This window comes from Artemia sp. Qi Xiang Cuo, chromosome 11, assembly GCF_049724085.1.
Source record: "Artemia sp. Qi Xiang Cuo chromosome 11, ASM4972408v1, whole genome shotgun sequence".
Lineage (NCBI taxonomy): Eukaryota > Metazoa > Arthropoda > Branchiopoda > Anostraca > Artemiidae > Artemia > Artemia sp. Qi Xiang Cuo.
The window spans coordinates 48,756,708-48,773,904 of NC_142804.1; the positions used below are offsets into that span (position 1 = coordinate 48,756,708).

General features: G+C 33.2%; 2 protein-coding genes across 2 annotated transcripts in view; both read right to left on the reverse strand.

The window, feature by feature from the left end:
- Nucleotides 1-6,494, reverse strand: part of LOC148947081 (uncharacterized) — a 22,745-nt gene extending 16,251 nt beyond the window's left edge. Inside the window, exons 1-2 of the mRNA XM_089097115.1 lie at nt 6,360-6,494; nt 979-1,695 (exon numbers count right to left, since the gene is read on the reverse strand). Coding sequence (XP_088953241.1) covers nt 979-1,695; nt 6,360-6,393 — 751 coding nt within the window. The 5' untranslated portion in view covers nt 6,394-6,494. The remainder of the gene's footprint in view (nt 1-978; nt 1,696-6,359) is intronic.
- LOC148947080 (protein KRI1 homolog) overlaps nt 1-17,197 on the reverse strand; it is a 434,670-nt gene that overhangs the window by 64,989 nt on the left and 352,484 nt on the right. The gene's annotated exons all lie outside the window — the stretch shown is intronic.

Sequence of the window (17,197 nt, forward strand, 5' to 3'; positions counted from 1 at the left end):
TTTAGTTTGGTTTCTGTAGGAAGCACATTTCTTTTTATGATGATACTTATTAAACTGTTGTTGATAATGTTTTAAGACAATAACAAACAGTCTGGTTTAAGGATGTGTCGACCAAATTTTCAACACTTAGATTACAACTTGATATATCAGACCTGTATCATCAGACCCTTTTATTCCGTAAGTTTGAACAGGCATACATTTTGAACAGGTATTCAGTGAAGGTCCTATGCTTATATGATAAACCATACAAGTAGGCTACATCAAAGTTATTAATGCTATGTACGTTTGCTGCAGTTATGGTAGGAAATGAGGTTAGTAGCTGGCTTGGTGTCGAATGAGGAGTATCTTTGTAAATAATTTTTGTAAATATAAATCTTTTTAAAAATCTTTGTAAATAAATGTATAAACATTTAGGTATAAAAATTAGGCATATGAGGGGGACTGCTCCCTCCTCAATACCTCACTTTTGACTCTAAGGTTTTTTAATATTTTAAAAAAGCTTCTGATTCTGATTAAACGGCCCTTGCGATTTAGGAGTTGTTCTCAATAAGTTGTGACAAAAAGTGAATCTTTTGCGCAAAGAGGAGGGTACTGAGGAGAGAGTTTACATCACATATACATAATAATTTCTTTTCGTTCAAAGTTTTAACTCTGGTAACACCACACACAAAGATTGGGGTTACTGGTGCATTATGCCTAACACAGCGCTACAGACTGTGCCAGGAACTCAGACCTGGACACCCGTCACCCGGGTATTTGCTACCTACATTGATTGTAAAGTGTTATTTCTCAGTGCTTACAATAAACACACATTTGTCTGGGGGGGATTAAGCCGGGGGTACTTGAGCTTTCAGTTAAAAAACTCGTTTTTTTTTAATTTAATAGTATACTAGCATAATAGTATAGTATATGATATTGTATACTATACTCTACACTACATGGAATATATTATAATTTATAGTATATAGAATATACTACCTTTTGATAGGCACCTAGAACAGCAGCAATCGTAACCATGGGTTCGCGTTCGAGTTCGAGATCGTGAACTAGTTAAAGTGTCTGAAGAATGAGTCAATTCACTACCACACACCGTTGAACTAGTATTGGTTGACGCAAGATTTTCATCTTCCAAGTAACGTGGATTCACTGAGTTTGTACCCCATCTTACTCCAGGGTCTGATAACTGTTTCTTTAAGGGTGGCATATTTTTAGGCACAGTTGCAATGCTATTAGACCTCCTATTTGGGTCATTTCTTTCCCTTGGTGGGACAATTTTGGGGTGTAAATGAACCTCTACGTCGGTAATCGTGCTGGCAGTTGAGCTTGGGCGCTCACTATGATCAGACACTTGAGGTGTCATCGGTCTTCGAAATGACATAAACCTCTGACTGTGTGTCAACGATGGAGCAGAACATTCATCTCTTGAACGAGTTTGCGTTATAAACCAATTTTTCAACCATGTCCGTTTAGAGTCAGTTAAACTTAGTTCACTTGATGCATTTGACATTGATTCACTATGACGAGGTTTATCGTATCTCATGTTTACTGTAGTTGATTGAGGAACTTGATCTGTTGGTTGCACTTCATCTAAACTTTCTGGCTTGTTGGGTCTTAACCAACGTCTTATCCTAGAATTCTTCTCGCCAGTGGATCGCGATGGTGTGTCACTAATATTGAAGTACGACAAGTTCTCAACTGAAAAAGAACGAGAAGCAGGTAAACAAAATGACTCAGTAAAAATAAAATATAGAAAACGAATTTATAAGGAAATAAAGAGAAAAATGAAAGATATTACAGAGGACGAGAAAATGATGATGAAGCCAGCGGAGCATCTTCTGCTCCACATTTTCTGCGGGAGAGGAAGGATTTTTCAATGTGAGAGTCTTCAGGGGAAAATTTTTCATGGATGTGGGAGACTTTCACGGCATGATTTGAAAATGCCTATTTTTATCTTACTTTTTCCAATGGTGCCATCTGGGGAAAAGGGCGACACATCTTTCATTCCCTTTTAAAGTCTTCGTGGATTTTATAAGAGGCGTTTTTATTAAGCTTCATTGTATTCATCTTCATAGTTAGGTTACCACGAAATTTCGTATACCAGGAGGGCCATCGGGCGCGGGCCCGAAGGTAATTAACTCACTGAGTCGTTACGTCAGTTTTGTTTTGGTGTCCATGTTTATCCTGACAGTAATTACAGGGGTACTTTTGCTGCCATTTTATTTACACTTTATTCGCCAAAATCTGAATATAAAAACAATTATTTTTTTGGGCATTTATCACAATGTGTGTTGCTTTTCAAAAGGTTTCGTCTGTTACATACAGCCCGAGGACCGTATGTCGCACAACAAAAACGAAGAACAAAAAACAAAAGAGAACAAAATACTAAGGAGAAAAGGCTGAACCAGACGAGGGCAATTTTCAGCCAGTTACAAAAGTAAAAAAGAAATATAGTTCGGCAAAAACGTCCCCCAGGCCGTCCTCAACGCACAAGACAGAATTATATTCATATATAGCCCGTTTTGTCTCATAACGTATTTAGGACCGTATGTTCGGCTAGCCAACGTCTATTACATTTCATTTACTCATTAAGGGATTTTTTTCTGATTATTCTAATGACCCAGCCCCCCTCTTCCCAATAGGTAAATAAAAGTTTTGCCTAAGGTTCCCCCTAAAAGGGGGAAATCAGGATCGGATTTACCCCCTTATGCCCCTGCGATTGTGGGGTGGGCCAGAAAATTACCTCGATCCTAAACAATAGCATTTTATTTTGTAATTTGATGCATGGAAATACAATCAAATTACCTTTTACATTGATTAATTCCATAGATTTCTTACTTTTTGACTCAGGTGATTGGAAAACTCTCATTTTCCCAGAACCTTAATCCAATATGAATAGTCAACTACAGTCGGTTTACATTTGCAATCTGTTTCTGGGAATTCCCTTAAAATTCTTTAAATATAATAAATAGCCATGTTGAGCAGCACCTAAAATGGATGAACTGCAACACATTTGACTAAAATATGCTTCAAATATAAAAATATTAATTATAATAATAAGGTACGTGTGTAATACCTGTTAAGTGCCCGATAAGTGAACTTTCTTTAATTCTCAGGACATAACAATAACAAGAATAAAATATAAGAGAACAGACACAACGTTGGGCTCTATATTTGCATAGTAGAGCAGGGGGGGGGGTAAAGCTGAGTATATATTAAATACGTAAACTAACCTAACCAAACGTAGGTACCTTTTAGTCCCCCTTAACCCCAAAAATCTGAAGTTTAAATATAGTTCCCGGAGTGATAAACCCTTTGTTTATACTTCACAAGGCAACACAAACCTCTTTTCATAAAGATATTTGCAGATCAATTGCCGCGCACATACCTACATTCTACACAAGTACGAAATTAAATAATATCATTAAAAAATTTGGTACTCCTGTACTAAACGTACTCTTTTATATACTACAATGGAAACCAGTCACGAAAAACTGTTTTTGACGGGATAATTCAAGACACCGTTAAAGAGTAATACAATGTATAGGGTGGTTTTCATTGCGTATACTATATTTAAACTGTTTTTTTTGGGGGTTTTGGGGGGGGGGCCGGTACCGAGGCTAGGTGAGGTTACGTAAGCATATATGCTTTGCTTTACCCCCCCCCCCCTAACTCCGCCTCCGCATCCGCCCCCCGCACAGCACCCACAATCCGACTCACACCCCCCCAGCAAAGGACGTAAATTCACCCCCCAACTAAAAAAACACCCTCTCTTTATAAAACCCACCACACAGTTCCCATTTCCTTTAATGGGAACTTTAATCTTTCTTTATGACGTCCTCCCACCCCAGACGGGGACGACCTGCTTTCCGTTTAGCCCTAGATGGCTGGCCGAAAAGAACAATCTTCGGCAATCTGTCATCCTTCATTCGCACAACGTGCCCTAGCCATCTCAACCTTTCTTTCATTATAGCCCGAGAGAGCGTTATTGAACCACATGTTTCGTATAGCCTATTGTTTGAAATACGGTCAGTCAGCCGGGTACCCAGAACAATCCTTAAGCGCCCCCCCTAACGTGGAAATATCTGGCCCAAATTTGTGTCTAATCTATTATATATTCATCCTCTTTTATTTCATTAGCAGCACAGTTTATATATATAATTAGCAGCACTAATTATATATACTGTGATTAGCAGTAACAAAAATTGACTTTAGGTAGAGCCTAATGCACCAGTACCAATAAAAGTTATGACTGAAAACAGACAGATTACAGACGGAGCTAAAAATAAGAAATTATTTTTTTCCTAGTCAAATAGCCTACATTGAATAGCCTACATTAAATAGATACATTGTGAAGTGGTAATGTGGCATGTTTTTTCACTACTGAGGGAAATTATCGAAAACGTAATAGGTTTGCTATGACTGCTAATCTTATAATTATCCAGAAATGTCATATTTGACAAGTAGACAATTTCTTGAAAAATGATGAAATTTAGGAGATTTCCTTTATCTTAAACTGGAACCAGCACTCTTGGTATCTTAAGACCAAGCGATGAATTTAGCAGACCATATGGTTGTTTTGATCTTCTGGATACTGTTTTGCACCTGCTTTCATAGGGCAACATTTTAAACAGTTCCAAGCCTAGGGATCCAAGGGTAGTAAAAAAAAGAAAAATTACAAGATTCCGACACATATGCAAGGGAAGCAGTGGCTTTAATACCTGGGGACAGGGGGTCTGTGCTCCCACTTTAGATTTAGTAAAAAACCATTTTGGTGTTTATTTTCTTTTAAAACGCATTTTTTTTTTTTTAAAAATTTAAAGTAACGACAGATTCTCCTCCCCCGCGCACTGTACAAATATTTACCTCCCCCCCCCCCCAGCCCATAAACTTTCCTGGATTGGATGGCCGCTTTAAGAAAAACCTTGTATTACCATACTTTAAGAAACACTGACCTTAATGAATGAAACTTTCAGGAAAAGCGGAAATTCACTCATTTTTTTTAAGCTGTTCTCGATTGATCTTACAAGAAAGCACCAAAGGCAGATCTAGAGCAAAATCTTAGGTGGCAATGTGACAAGGGCACCAATAATTTACCAAATTGACAGTTTTTTTTAATTTAAAAAAGATAGAAAAAACAAATGAGTGCGCTAACCTAACCTAACAACCTCTATATATCCTATTAAATATTTAATTAAAATATATCAGCATCGTAGCCTAGTTTTTCTCAGATCAAAATTCTTGAGTGTGTTCGGAATAATATACAAGTACCAAAAAAAGCGCCTTCCCTATTTACGCTTAAAAAAGGTAAATTCTTCCTTTCACTGAAAATTGAAGTAGCTAAGAAATAGGGTAAATATCTACCAAATCATATTATTGACTTACGCATAAAGTGAATATACCACTCGATGCATTTTTTTATGCTGATTACTAATATAATAATCATTTCTAGCGGAAATGAAGGTCCGCTCCCCCCCTATATATGCCAATTTATGTTTTATATTCCTCTTTTAGGGGGGGTAGGGGGGGGGGGGCAAAATTTTTTTCGGATTTAAAAGGGCGGTTATGTTTAACTTTTCCCCCCAACCCTCCCCTAATGTAGAAATATATACCCTGAATTGGACTATAGGTTAAATTCTACGAAATCATATTATTGAGTTATGACTAAAGTGAATACACCATTCGATGCCTTTTTTATGCTGATTACGAATATAATAAGCATTTCTATCGGAAATGGATTTCAGCCCCCCCCCCCATATCGTCGATACCTAACCTACCCAGTAAGGGGAATAGTGAGGGGGGGGGGGGCTGAAATTAATTTACGAAATAAATTGTTATTATATTAGTAAAACGCATAAAAAAAGGCAGTTAATGGTGTGTACACACCAGTCCTAAATAAATAATATGATTTCTTAGAACTTTCCAGCCATAACGAGGGGGGGGGGGGCTGAAAAGGAAATTTAGAATTAAAATATTCTTATATTATTAAAGATAATAAAAAAGGCCAAGAGTGGGATAAAAACTTTATGTTTCCGTCAAAAATACGATTTGGTCGTAATACCATAATAACCCGGGTTTAATCCTTAATCCAAATAGGATATAACAATATTAATCAACGAAAATTTAATTTACCCCCCCCTCAATGGGGACGTCTATTACCGGAATTGCCTTTATGCCAAGAATACGCCATTTTTTTATAAACCGTCAAATCACTTTGAAGAAAAGAGTGACATATAGAAAATTTAGTGAGTATATAGGCTACGATTCTGGGTAGGCCTCTATATCTGACCAGTAGGGGGAGGGACAAATTAACAACTGACATGAATGTTAAATTCAGGATTTTCCACGAGAAAACATCTTACCATGAAACTGGTTTGATCTATCTTCAATAGTCATTATTCGATAGTCATAAATACATTATCTCTCAAATATGCTCTATCCTACTTCCTTTACGACATGTTCATACCTCAAAAGCAGAACTACTAATCAAAGTGAACCAGCCGACAAAACTATGAGCCAATTGAATTTGTGCGCCTGCTTGATCCGATAGACGCGCACAGGTGCACGCTACTCGGAAACCATTAAAACCGGGAAAGGACTAATATACAATTAGGAAATTAGAAAAAGGAAAAACGAATAGCGCTAAAATAAATGAGATAGGGAAGAGAAGTGTTGCCATTAAAATTAGTTTAAAATATCAAGCACTGGGCAATGCTCGTGAGTATGCCAAGAAAAAAGATCGGCGCAGTGTCTTGAATTCCCGGAAATTAAAGGTGACATAAATGTGTTTTTCAAAATCTAGGAAGGCGGGCAATTTTTTTAAATTTTTCGATTAAATGCAAAAAAAAACAATTTTTAATGGAAATACCACAAAAAAGTATTTTGCAAAATCTAATGGGTAGGTGCAAAAAAATCTTGGGGGACTGTCCCTCTTACAATTGACACCACTGGATCATCAACAGGACACTTGCTCAAAAATTGAAAACGGTAAGTTGAGAAATGGCTGCAGTTTATGCTTGGTAAATTTTAAATTCTATAGCCTCTATTGAAAAATGCACTATAGCCTACTTGCAAAAGTCTTACTTTATGATTTTGAGAAAGTTTTTACTTAATGGACTTTCACAGACACATTTAGTCTAATTACACCCAGCCCCTCCCTTTCCTATATCTGGACATAGCCCTACCCTAATGTAGACTGGGAAATATACGAATAAGAATGTAAATCAACAAAATTGGCAAACTTTCGCAATGGATATATATATATATATATATATATATATATATATATATATATATATATATATATATATATATATATATATATATATATATATATATATATATATATATATATATATATATATATATATATATATATATATATATATATATATATATATATATATATATATATATATATATATATATATATATATATATATATATATATATATATATATATATATATATATATATATATATATATATATATATATATATATATATATATATATATATATACATTCTTAGACCACACTGGCTATACATGACAAACTAAAACTCAGAGAAGAGAGAAAATAACAAAATGAAAAATAAAGTCAAACAGGGTGAAAAAACGAGGATTTTGTGAGCCAGCAAACCATAAATATTAAAAAATATAACCAAATATTTCTACAAGGACCTCCGCCAAGTCGTCCTAATTGCCAAAAAAAAATAAAAAGAGAAAAAAAAAACAAAAAAAAACGAGAATCTAACCATTTGAAGTTTCCTGTACAAACACACGATCTACACTTAATAAAAATCCAGGCAGTAATCAATTAAAACGAAAACTGACAAAGACGATTGTGCAAGGATCTTTCGTCTTGCATTAATTTTGTCTTGTCTACACTTTGGTTTTTCATTAGATATTCACATTGGTTCTTTTGAGTTTTTCCGGGTGAAAATATTGATTGAGTCCTTCAAGATTAAACTGTCGTAAATTGGGCCCAATGAAATATCTACAGTATCTCTATTTATTGCTAAATTTTGGTTAATATATTTTTTTTATTTCAATTATCTCTTTAAAAGTTTGTGTTACGCCATTAACAGTTGATATTAAAGTTGACTCGTCAAACAGAACTAGATGGGTCGGGTTTACAAAAATATGCGAAGCCAATGCCGAATCAAAGTTGTCATTGTTATTTTTTAATCTCAGGGACTTATCTATTGAAATTTTGTGCTCATGCAAACGATCACCTAGTTGTTGATGGTTTCTACCAATGTAAAATTTTCCACAATAACACGGGATTCTGTAGACACCACTACCCAGTAGAGGGTCTGTTTTATCCTTTCCTGAGTTAAAAAAATGTTCAACCTGTTGTTCGTTTCTGAAAGAAACAGAGAGAGTATGTTTAATTAAAATTTTTCTAAGTTTGTATCCAAGTTTCGGGATGTATTGTAAAACGATTAAAGTTTTTTTCTCAAGATCCGGTGTAACTGAATAAAGTGGAACAAGCTCCAGATTTTTTTCTTTTATCTTTTTTAATATTCTATATCTTATATTTTCAATGAGTTTGATTGGGTAACCATTGCAAAAAAGAATATCATTGACATAATTTAGTTCAGAAGTTATATGAGTACGGGACCAAATTTTTAAAACTCTGTCGACGAAAGAGATTATTACCCCTCTTTTTACAGAAAGAGGGTGATGGGACGAGAAATTTCGATATAGATCATTATGGGTCGGCTTTCTATATATATAAAATTCAAGACCAGGATGAGTTTTTATAATCAAAACATCTAAGAAAGGCAGCTTACCAGAATCTTCGAGTTCCATTGTGAACTGGAAATTCTAATCATAAGAGTTCAAATGTGCCAAAAAAATCTCTTAGAGAGTATCGTCAATTTTCAAAAATAGAAACGATATCATAAACAAAACGAAACCAGATGGAGTGTTTTAAGTTGAAACTATTCAAAGAATACTGTTCTATGAAATAAGTTTAAAAATTTGCAAAAAAAGGATACCAGATAGTGACACTGGATAATCCCATTATTTGCAGAAAAAATTTGTTTCGGAATTTAAAATACGAGGAGTACTGGATGCAAAGACGGACAAGGGTCATTATCGTATCAATTTCCAAAGTTTTGTAATCAGACCAAGCTGACTTGTACTCTAATTTTATTTGTTAAGCCTGCTCACACTTATGAACATAGCATGAAGTTTACATATACACTTAATCGAAAATATATAAAACTTTCGTTTCTGTTGTCTTTTGATATTTTAACGTATCAACAATATATATTGAATTTTTAATATAGTATTTCTGTGTGCTTAAAAGATGCTTAAAAATTGTGTCCAAAACACTTAATAGAAACGTATCTGGAGTAATATAACATTATACGAGTGGACGTAAATTAATATATTTATTATTGATTTTAGTCAGACAATAAAACTTAGGGGCTGAGCAACCTTTGGGATAAAATTTTCTGTACATTTGAGGGGTCATGAGTCTAGTATCTTTTAAACTTCCTCGTTCAGTTCTCAACTTCTGTGTGTATTTGTCCGTGGGATCAAAATTTATTTCTTTGTAAATATGTTTATCTATTAAAAGGGTGTTAACTTTTAATTCATAGTCTGCAGAATTCATAATTACAACTGCGTTTCCTTTGTCCGCTTTCGTAATTACTGTGTTTTTGTCTTTTTTTAAATTTCGGAGTATTTTAATTTCTTAATTTGATTGAGTTGAAAGTGACAAAGATGGCCTATAATCAATAATACTCTTTATAATTTCAAATCTGAGTTGGTCTGGATTTTAAACTTAACCATGAGAGCTCAAAAGAGTAGACTCCACGCCCGTACTAATTTCTGACGTATTTACGTGTGTTTGAGCCATTGCAAATTTTGGTCCTTTTGAAAGAATACTTAGGTCCTTGGATGTAAAGACCTTAGAGGATAAATTTTCCAAAGGAGGACCAAGACAAAATCTAGGAAGCAAAATCAGTGTTTGTTGAAACTTTTTAAAGTACAGTTTTGAGTATTTTTACGATACACAAGTTTTTGATAAATGGAATATGTGTCTGAAAGACATATGTGAGATTTGTAAAATCTGGTGAAAATCATGAGGGGACAAAATCTGATATAATAAGGATTTTAAATTAAGTATTTTATTACTAAGGACGTATATTATGGATCTATGGTCTTTTAAAATATTTGTTAAAGTTTTGAAAACAATTCTCTGAATAAATGGTCCTACAGAAAGTGTGCCTAAATGTAGGTTGAAACGTAAAGAAGGTGGAAGAATTAGATGTTTTTTACAAGTTTCTAAGAAATTAAACTGAAAAATAAGAATTTCATGTTTCTTAAAAAAATTTAAAAAATATAAAACAATATTTGTCAAAGGCTCACCTTAATATAGACTAAAATAAAGTATTAGACCAAACTGTATATACATGACACAATAAAAATAAGATAATAGAGAAAATAACAAAATTAAAAATAAATTCAACAAGGTTTAAAAAACTTTTTTTTGTTGTGCAAGATACAATTTATTTTTAAAGAATATAAGAAATATTTTCTAAAATTACAAACGAAAATACTTCATATTTGAAACCAACAATAAAACCGAGAAAACAAAACCAAAAAAAAACGAGAATAACCAATATTTTTTTTAAATTTAACTATCACCGATCTAACATTAAAAAAAAAAAATTCATTACAACTATTATAATGAAAAAAAAAATAATAGGTTTACCTGATAGTTATGATTTGAGTAAGTTTGGATTGTCTACAATTTGGGTTTTCATTAGATATGAAAATTGGTTCTTTTGAGTTTTTTCGGGTGAAAATATTGATTGAGTCCTTCAAGATTAAAATGTCGTAAATTGGTCTCAATGAAATATCTCCAGTATCTCTATTTATTGCTAACTTTTGTTTCATATATTTTTTTTATTTCAATTATATCTTTAAAAGTTTGTGGTACGCCATTAACAGTTTATATTAAAGTTGCCTCGTCAAACAGAACTAGATGGGTCTGGTTTACAAAAATATGCGAATCCAATTCCAAATCAAAGTTTTCATTGTTATTTTTTAATATCAGGGACTTATCTATTGAAATTTTGTGATAATGCAAACGTTCACCTAGTTGTTGATGGGTTCTAACAATGTAAAATTTTCCACAAGAACACGGGATTCTGTAGACACCACTACCCAGTAGAGGGTCTGTTTTATCCTTTCCTGAGTTAAAAAAATGTTCAACCTTTTGTTCGGTTCTGAAAGAAACAGAGAGAGTATGTTTATTTAAAATTTTTCTAAGTGTATCGCCAAGTTTCGTGATGTCTGGTAAAACGATGAAAGTTCTTTTTTCAAGAGCCGGTGTAACTGAATCAAGGGGAACAAGCTCCCTATTTTTTTCTTTTATCTTTTTTACTCGTATATATATTATATTTTCAATTAGTTTGATTTGGTAACAATTGCAAAAAAGAATATCCTTGACATAATTTAGTACAGAAGTTATATGATTACGTGCCCAAATTTTTAAAACTCTGTAGACTCAAGAGATTATTACACCTCTTTTTACAGACGGAGGGTGAGGGGAAGAGAAATGTAGATATCGATTATTATGAGTCGGCTTTCTATATATAGAAAATTCAAGACCAGGATTAGTGTTTATAATCAAAACATATAATAAAGTAAGCTTACCTGAATCTTCTAGTTCCATTGTTAACTGGATATTAGCATCATAAGAGTTAAAATGTGACAAAAAAATCTCTTAGAGAGTCTCGTCCATTGTCACACATATAAACTATATAATCAACAAAAAGACTACAGAGGGAGATTTTTAATTTGAAAATATTCAAATCAGACTTTTCTATGAAATACATTTAAAAATTTGCCAAAAAATGAGACAAGATAGTGCCCATTGATAAGCCAATTATTTGCAGAATAAATTTGTTTAGGAATTTAAAATAAGAGGAGTACTGGTTGCAAAGACGGACAATGGTCATTATCTTATCAATTTACAAAGTTTTGTAATAAGACCAAGCTTAATTGTCCTCTAATTTTATTTGTAAAGCCTGCTCACACTTATGAACATCGCATGAAGTGTACATAGACACTACATCTAAACTAGATACCACTGTCGTTGCTGTTGTATTTTGATTTTTTAACTTCTCAACAATATATATGGAAATTTTTAATATATGAATTCTTTGTTCTTTTAAGAGGTTTAAAAATTTTTGCTAAAAAAATTCAGAGACCAGGATCTGGAGAACTCGAACATTCTAAGATTGGAAGTAACGGACTATATTTCTTATGTATTTTAGTCAGACCATACATCTTAGTGGCTGAACAACCTGTGGGATAAAATTTTCTGTACATTTGAGGGGTAATTAGTCTATTATCTTTTAAAATTCCTCGTTCATTTCTCAACTTCTGTGTGTATTTGTCCGTGTGATAAAAATTTATTTCTTTGTAAATATTTTTGTCCATTAAAATGATATTAAGTTTCAATTCATAGTCTGCATAATTCATAATTAAAAATGTGTTTCACTTGTCAGCTGTCGTAATTACTGTTTTTTTGTCTTTTTTTAAATTTCTGAGGATTTTAATTTCTTCCTTTGATTGAGTTGAAAGTGACAAAGATGGCCTATAATAAAGAATAGTCATTACAATTTCACCTCTGAGTAGGTCTGCATTTTCGACTTCACCATGAGAGCTCAAAATAGTAGACTCCAAGCCCGTAATAATTTCTGAAGTATTTAAGTGGGTTTTAGCCATTGCAAATTTTGGTACTTTTGAAAGAATACTTAGGTCCTTGGATGTAAATACCTTAGAGTATAAATTTTCCAAAGTAGGACCAGGACAAACTCGAGTAAGGAAAATAAGTGTATGTTGAAACTGATTAAATTAAAGTGTTGAGAATTATTACGATAAAAGATTTTTTGCTAAATTTACTATGTGTCTGAAATACCTATGTGAGATTTGTAAAATCTGTTGAGAATCCTGAGGGGACAAAATCTGATATAACAAGGATTTTAAATTAATTATTTTATTACTAAGGACGTATCTTCTGGATATATGGTCTTTTAAAATATGTGTTAAAGTTTTGAAACCCATTCTCTGAATAAATGGGCCTTCAGAATGTGTGCCTAAATGTAGGTTGAAACGTAAAGAAGGTGGAAGAATTCGATGTTTTTTACAAGTTTCTAAGAAATTAAACTGACAAATAAGATTTGCATGTTTCTTAACACAATTTAAAAAATCTAAAACAATATTGGTCCAATGCTCCCCGTAAGCATGGTTCTCCATAGCTCTAGATCTTTCATGGGCATCCATAGCTCTAGATCTTTCATTGACATAAAAAGGCTAATAATTAACAAATTTGATTAAGCACAATCAAAAATCTGATTAGGAAGGGGGAGTGCACAGACGTTTTTCCTGTGGCCTACAAGAATGTCCATCCAGGTCCATTGACAATTTGGCACTGTGTCTACTACCAAAATTGCCAAAGGTTATCAGAAAGGAATAAAAGGTAGAAAAATTAGATCAAGCATAGATCACCCCTCGCCCCTGATGATGAACCCATTCTAGGATTCTCGACAAGTCCACTCTGTGATATGGACAGAAAATAATGTCTTATCTTCAAATCCAAACCAAACTTAGACCCCCTAAAAAAAAACTCACCAACAAACAAAGCATGTACTTGGGTATTTAAAATCTCCCCCTGAACATGAACGCTCTTTGCAATTCACGCTTACAAGGCACTTTCCGTGTAAGAAGAACAATTCCCGAACTGGTCAACTTACACACGACTAAATTTAATTTTGTCCTTTGCAGAAAATATCCATTCCTACTGCTGCCACATCCACTACTCCTACCATCTCTATTCCCTCCACAACTGTTACTACCGTGCTACTAATGATGATTAGCATTAACTGCTTTAATGAATAACACTTATTAACAGACATTGCCACTGATATTAATTAAATAAACTATTCACATAAATAAAATGAACACAAATTAAAATACTATTTTTCAATACAAAATAAGGAACGAAATTATAGCTTAAAACAAGCAGAAATTACCCCAAGCGATGAAGTTGAGCTTAAGAAAAGGAAATTGGAGAAATCAGTGTGGCATTGCCATACCCCTTCAACCCCGTTAGAGACTAGTATCGTTTAAGCTTTACGGAAATCAAAATATATTTTGAGCAGCTTTCTTTCTATTATAAAGTTTAAAAACATGCTTCATTCAAAGTAATTTTATATCTTTATCCTTAATCCAATTATTAGAAAAAACATACTCTTACATTTGCTGGGGATATGTTCAAGGGTAAACTTGCAGTTTTCAACAGAATACTTTCTAAGACCAAACTGGCTATACATGACGTATGAAGCTAAGAGAGGAAAGGAAATAATAAATGATAAATAAAACCAAAAAAGGGTGAGAAAACGAGGATTTTGTCAGTCAGTGGTAAAATATGACGATGAAAAACCAGCAAATATTTTTACAATGACCTCCGCCAAGTCATCCTCAGTGCTAAAAAAAAGAAGAAGAAAAAAAAAAAAGAAGAAAAAAAAAAGAAAAGAATCTAACCTTTTAAGAGTTCACTAGACAAGATCCGAACGAACACTGAATGAAAGACTAAAGTCGAAACCAATGAAAAAAAGAATTTCACCGAAGAGATTGTGCAAGAATCTTTTGCCTAGATATACTTTTTGCTCTTCTGCCATTTCGGTTTTCATTAGATATATTAATAGGTTCTCTTAAATTTGATTGGGTGCAAATATCAAAAGAGTCTTTTAGTATTAAATTGTTATAAATTGGGCTTAATGAAATGTCTCCGGTGTCCCTTTTTATAGCCAAATTCCTGTTTATATATTTTTTAATCTCAATTACCTCTTTGAAAGATTGCGGTAGGCCATTTACAGTAGATATTAAAGTCGCCTCTTAAAAAAGAACAAGATCTATAGGATTTTCAAAAATATTCTGGGCCAATGCGGAATCAAAGTTTTCATTTTTATTTTTCAATCTCAGGGACTTATCTTTTGAAGTTTTGTGTTCATGCAAACGTTCACCAAGTTTTTGTTGGGTCCTACCAATGTAAAATTTCCCACATGAACACAGGACTCTGTAGACACCACTACCCAGTATATGGTCAGTTCCATCTTTTCTTGTGCTAAAAAAATGATCAAATTTTTGTTCACTTTTGAAAGAAACAGATAGATTGCGTTTATTTAAAAATTTTACAAATTTATCACTAAGTTTTGAGATGTATGGTAGAATGGTGAAAGTTTTTTTCTCAATTGCCGGAACGACTGAACCAAGGGGGACTGGCTCCCTGTTTTCTTGTTTTATCTTTTTTAATTGTCTATCTCTGATATTTCCAATAAGGTTTATTGGGTAGCCATTGCAGAATAAAATATCTTTGATATAATTTAATTCAGAATTTACATGATTAAGTCAACATATTTTTAAAACTCTGTTCACTATATGGACCATGATTCCTGTTTTTAAATAAGGAGCATGATTTAAAGAAAAGCGCAGATACTAATCATTGTGGGTCGGCTTTCTGTCTACAGAAAATACAAGGCAAGGATCATTTTTCATAATCAAAGCATCCAACAAAGGCAGCTTTCCTGAAATTCTAGTTCCATTGTGAACTGGAGGTTTGAATCAAAAGAATTTAAATGTACCAAAAAATCTCCAAGAGAGTCCTGTCCATGTTCCCAAACATAAAGAATATCATCAACGAAACGAAACCAGAGGTGGTTTAAGTGGAAACTATTCAAAGCAGATTGTTCTTGTAATCCATGTAAACATTTGCCATATAAGGATATAATACAGTGCCCATGGATAGGCCCATAATTTGAAGGAAAAATTTATCTCGGAACTTAAAATACGAAGAAAACTTGTTGCAAAGACGAACAAGTGTCATTATTGTATCAATTTCCAAAGTTCTGTAATCTGGCCAAGCAGAATTTTCCTCTAATTTTCTTTGTAAGGCCAGCTCACATTTATGGACATCGCATGAAGTGTACATAGAAACTGTATCGAAACTAGATAAGATGTTTTTTTCGGTTGTACTTTGAAATTTTAACTTCTCAACAAGATCTATAGAATTTTTTATGTAAGATTTCTGTGTACTTAAGAGAGGCTTAAAAATGGTTGCCAAGAAGTTTCCTACACCTGTAGCTGGAGAACTATAACATGCTACAATAGGACGTAACAGAATATCTTTGTTATGGATTTTAGGCAGACCAGAAAACTTTGGGGCTGAACATCCCCTGGGGTAGAATTTTTGTATATTTGAGGGGTAATTAGTCTACTGTCTTTTAAATTTCCTAATTCTTTTCTCAACTGCTGTGTGTAAGTAGTTACCTTGTATACAGTTTCAGGGGTACATGAAAGGGTACAAGAATATGGTCAAAAGTGTAATAGATTGAAAACTTACATAAAATTACACATGAATTGCGCGAGGAAAAGACATGCCTGAGACACTACACTCATGCATGAATATTTTAAAAGTTAGCAAACTATAATGCATGCTATGAGACTAAAGTCGAGATTTTTTGAGCTTGGCAATGTATAATGTGGTCATACATGTTTTGAGAGTTTGGTCGTAATAATAATTGAAGCATACAGGTTTTTTTCTGTTTTTGTTGTCAATTGCACAATGAATGTACGTCATGACTTCACATGTACATTCTAAAAAAAAACTGGTATGATATAAAGTAGTCAAACATGTTTTGAGGGCATGCATGAAATTATATAACTCAACATCCGTTTTTTATTCATCCTTGAAACCCCGTATAAAATGTTCATGCATTGGAATTTAATTTTCATTATGTATTAGCATATCGAGCATAGTACACTGGATTTGATTAACTCTGAAACAATGGATATTTCTATTTTCAATGTGAGTACATTTTCATTCTTTATTTCCAAAAAAAAATCGTTTTACTAGTAAATTCAAATTTCAGGGGGACTTAGCCCCCCTCCCCTCCAACAATACAAAATATTAAAATATAATGATTATATTCAATAGAAAACGCTAAGTATGCTTTTTTCTATCATGTAAAACAAAAACTCTCTCCACCACTGCTATGTTTACAAGTTTTAATTGTTTTGAAACAATTCTTTTTCGTTCAAAAATGTCCCCTTTTCCAATCGTGCGTTTAAAATATGCTGTCTTTTTCCGGTTTGAATGAAAAGCTTCGGTGT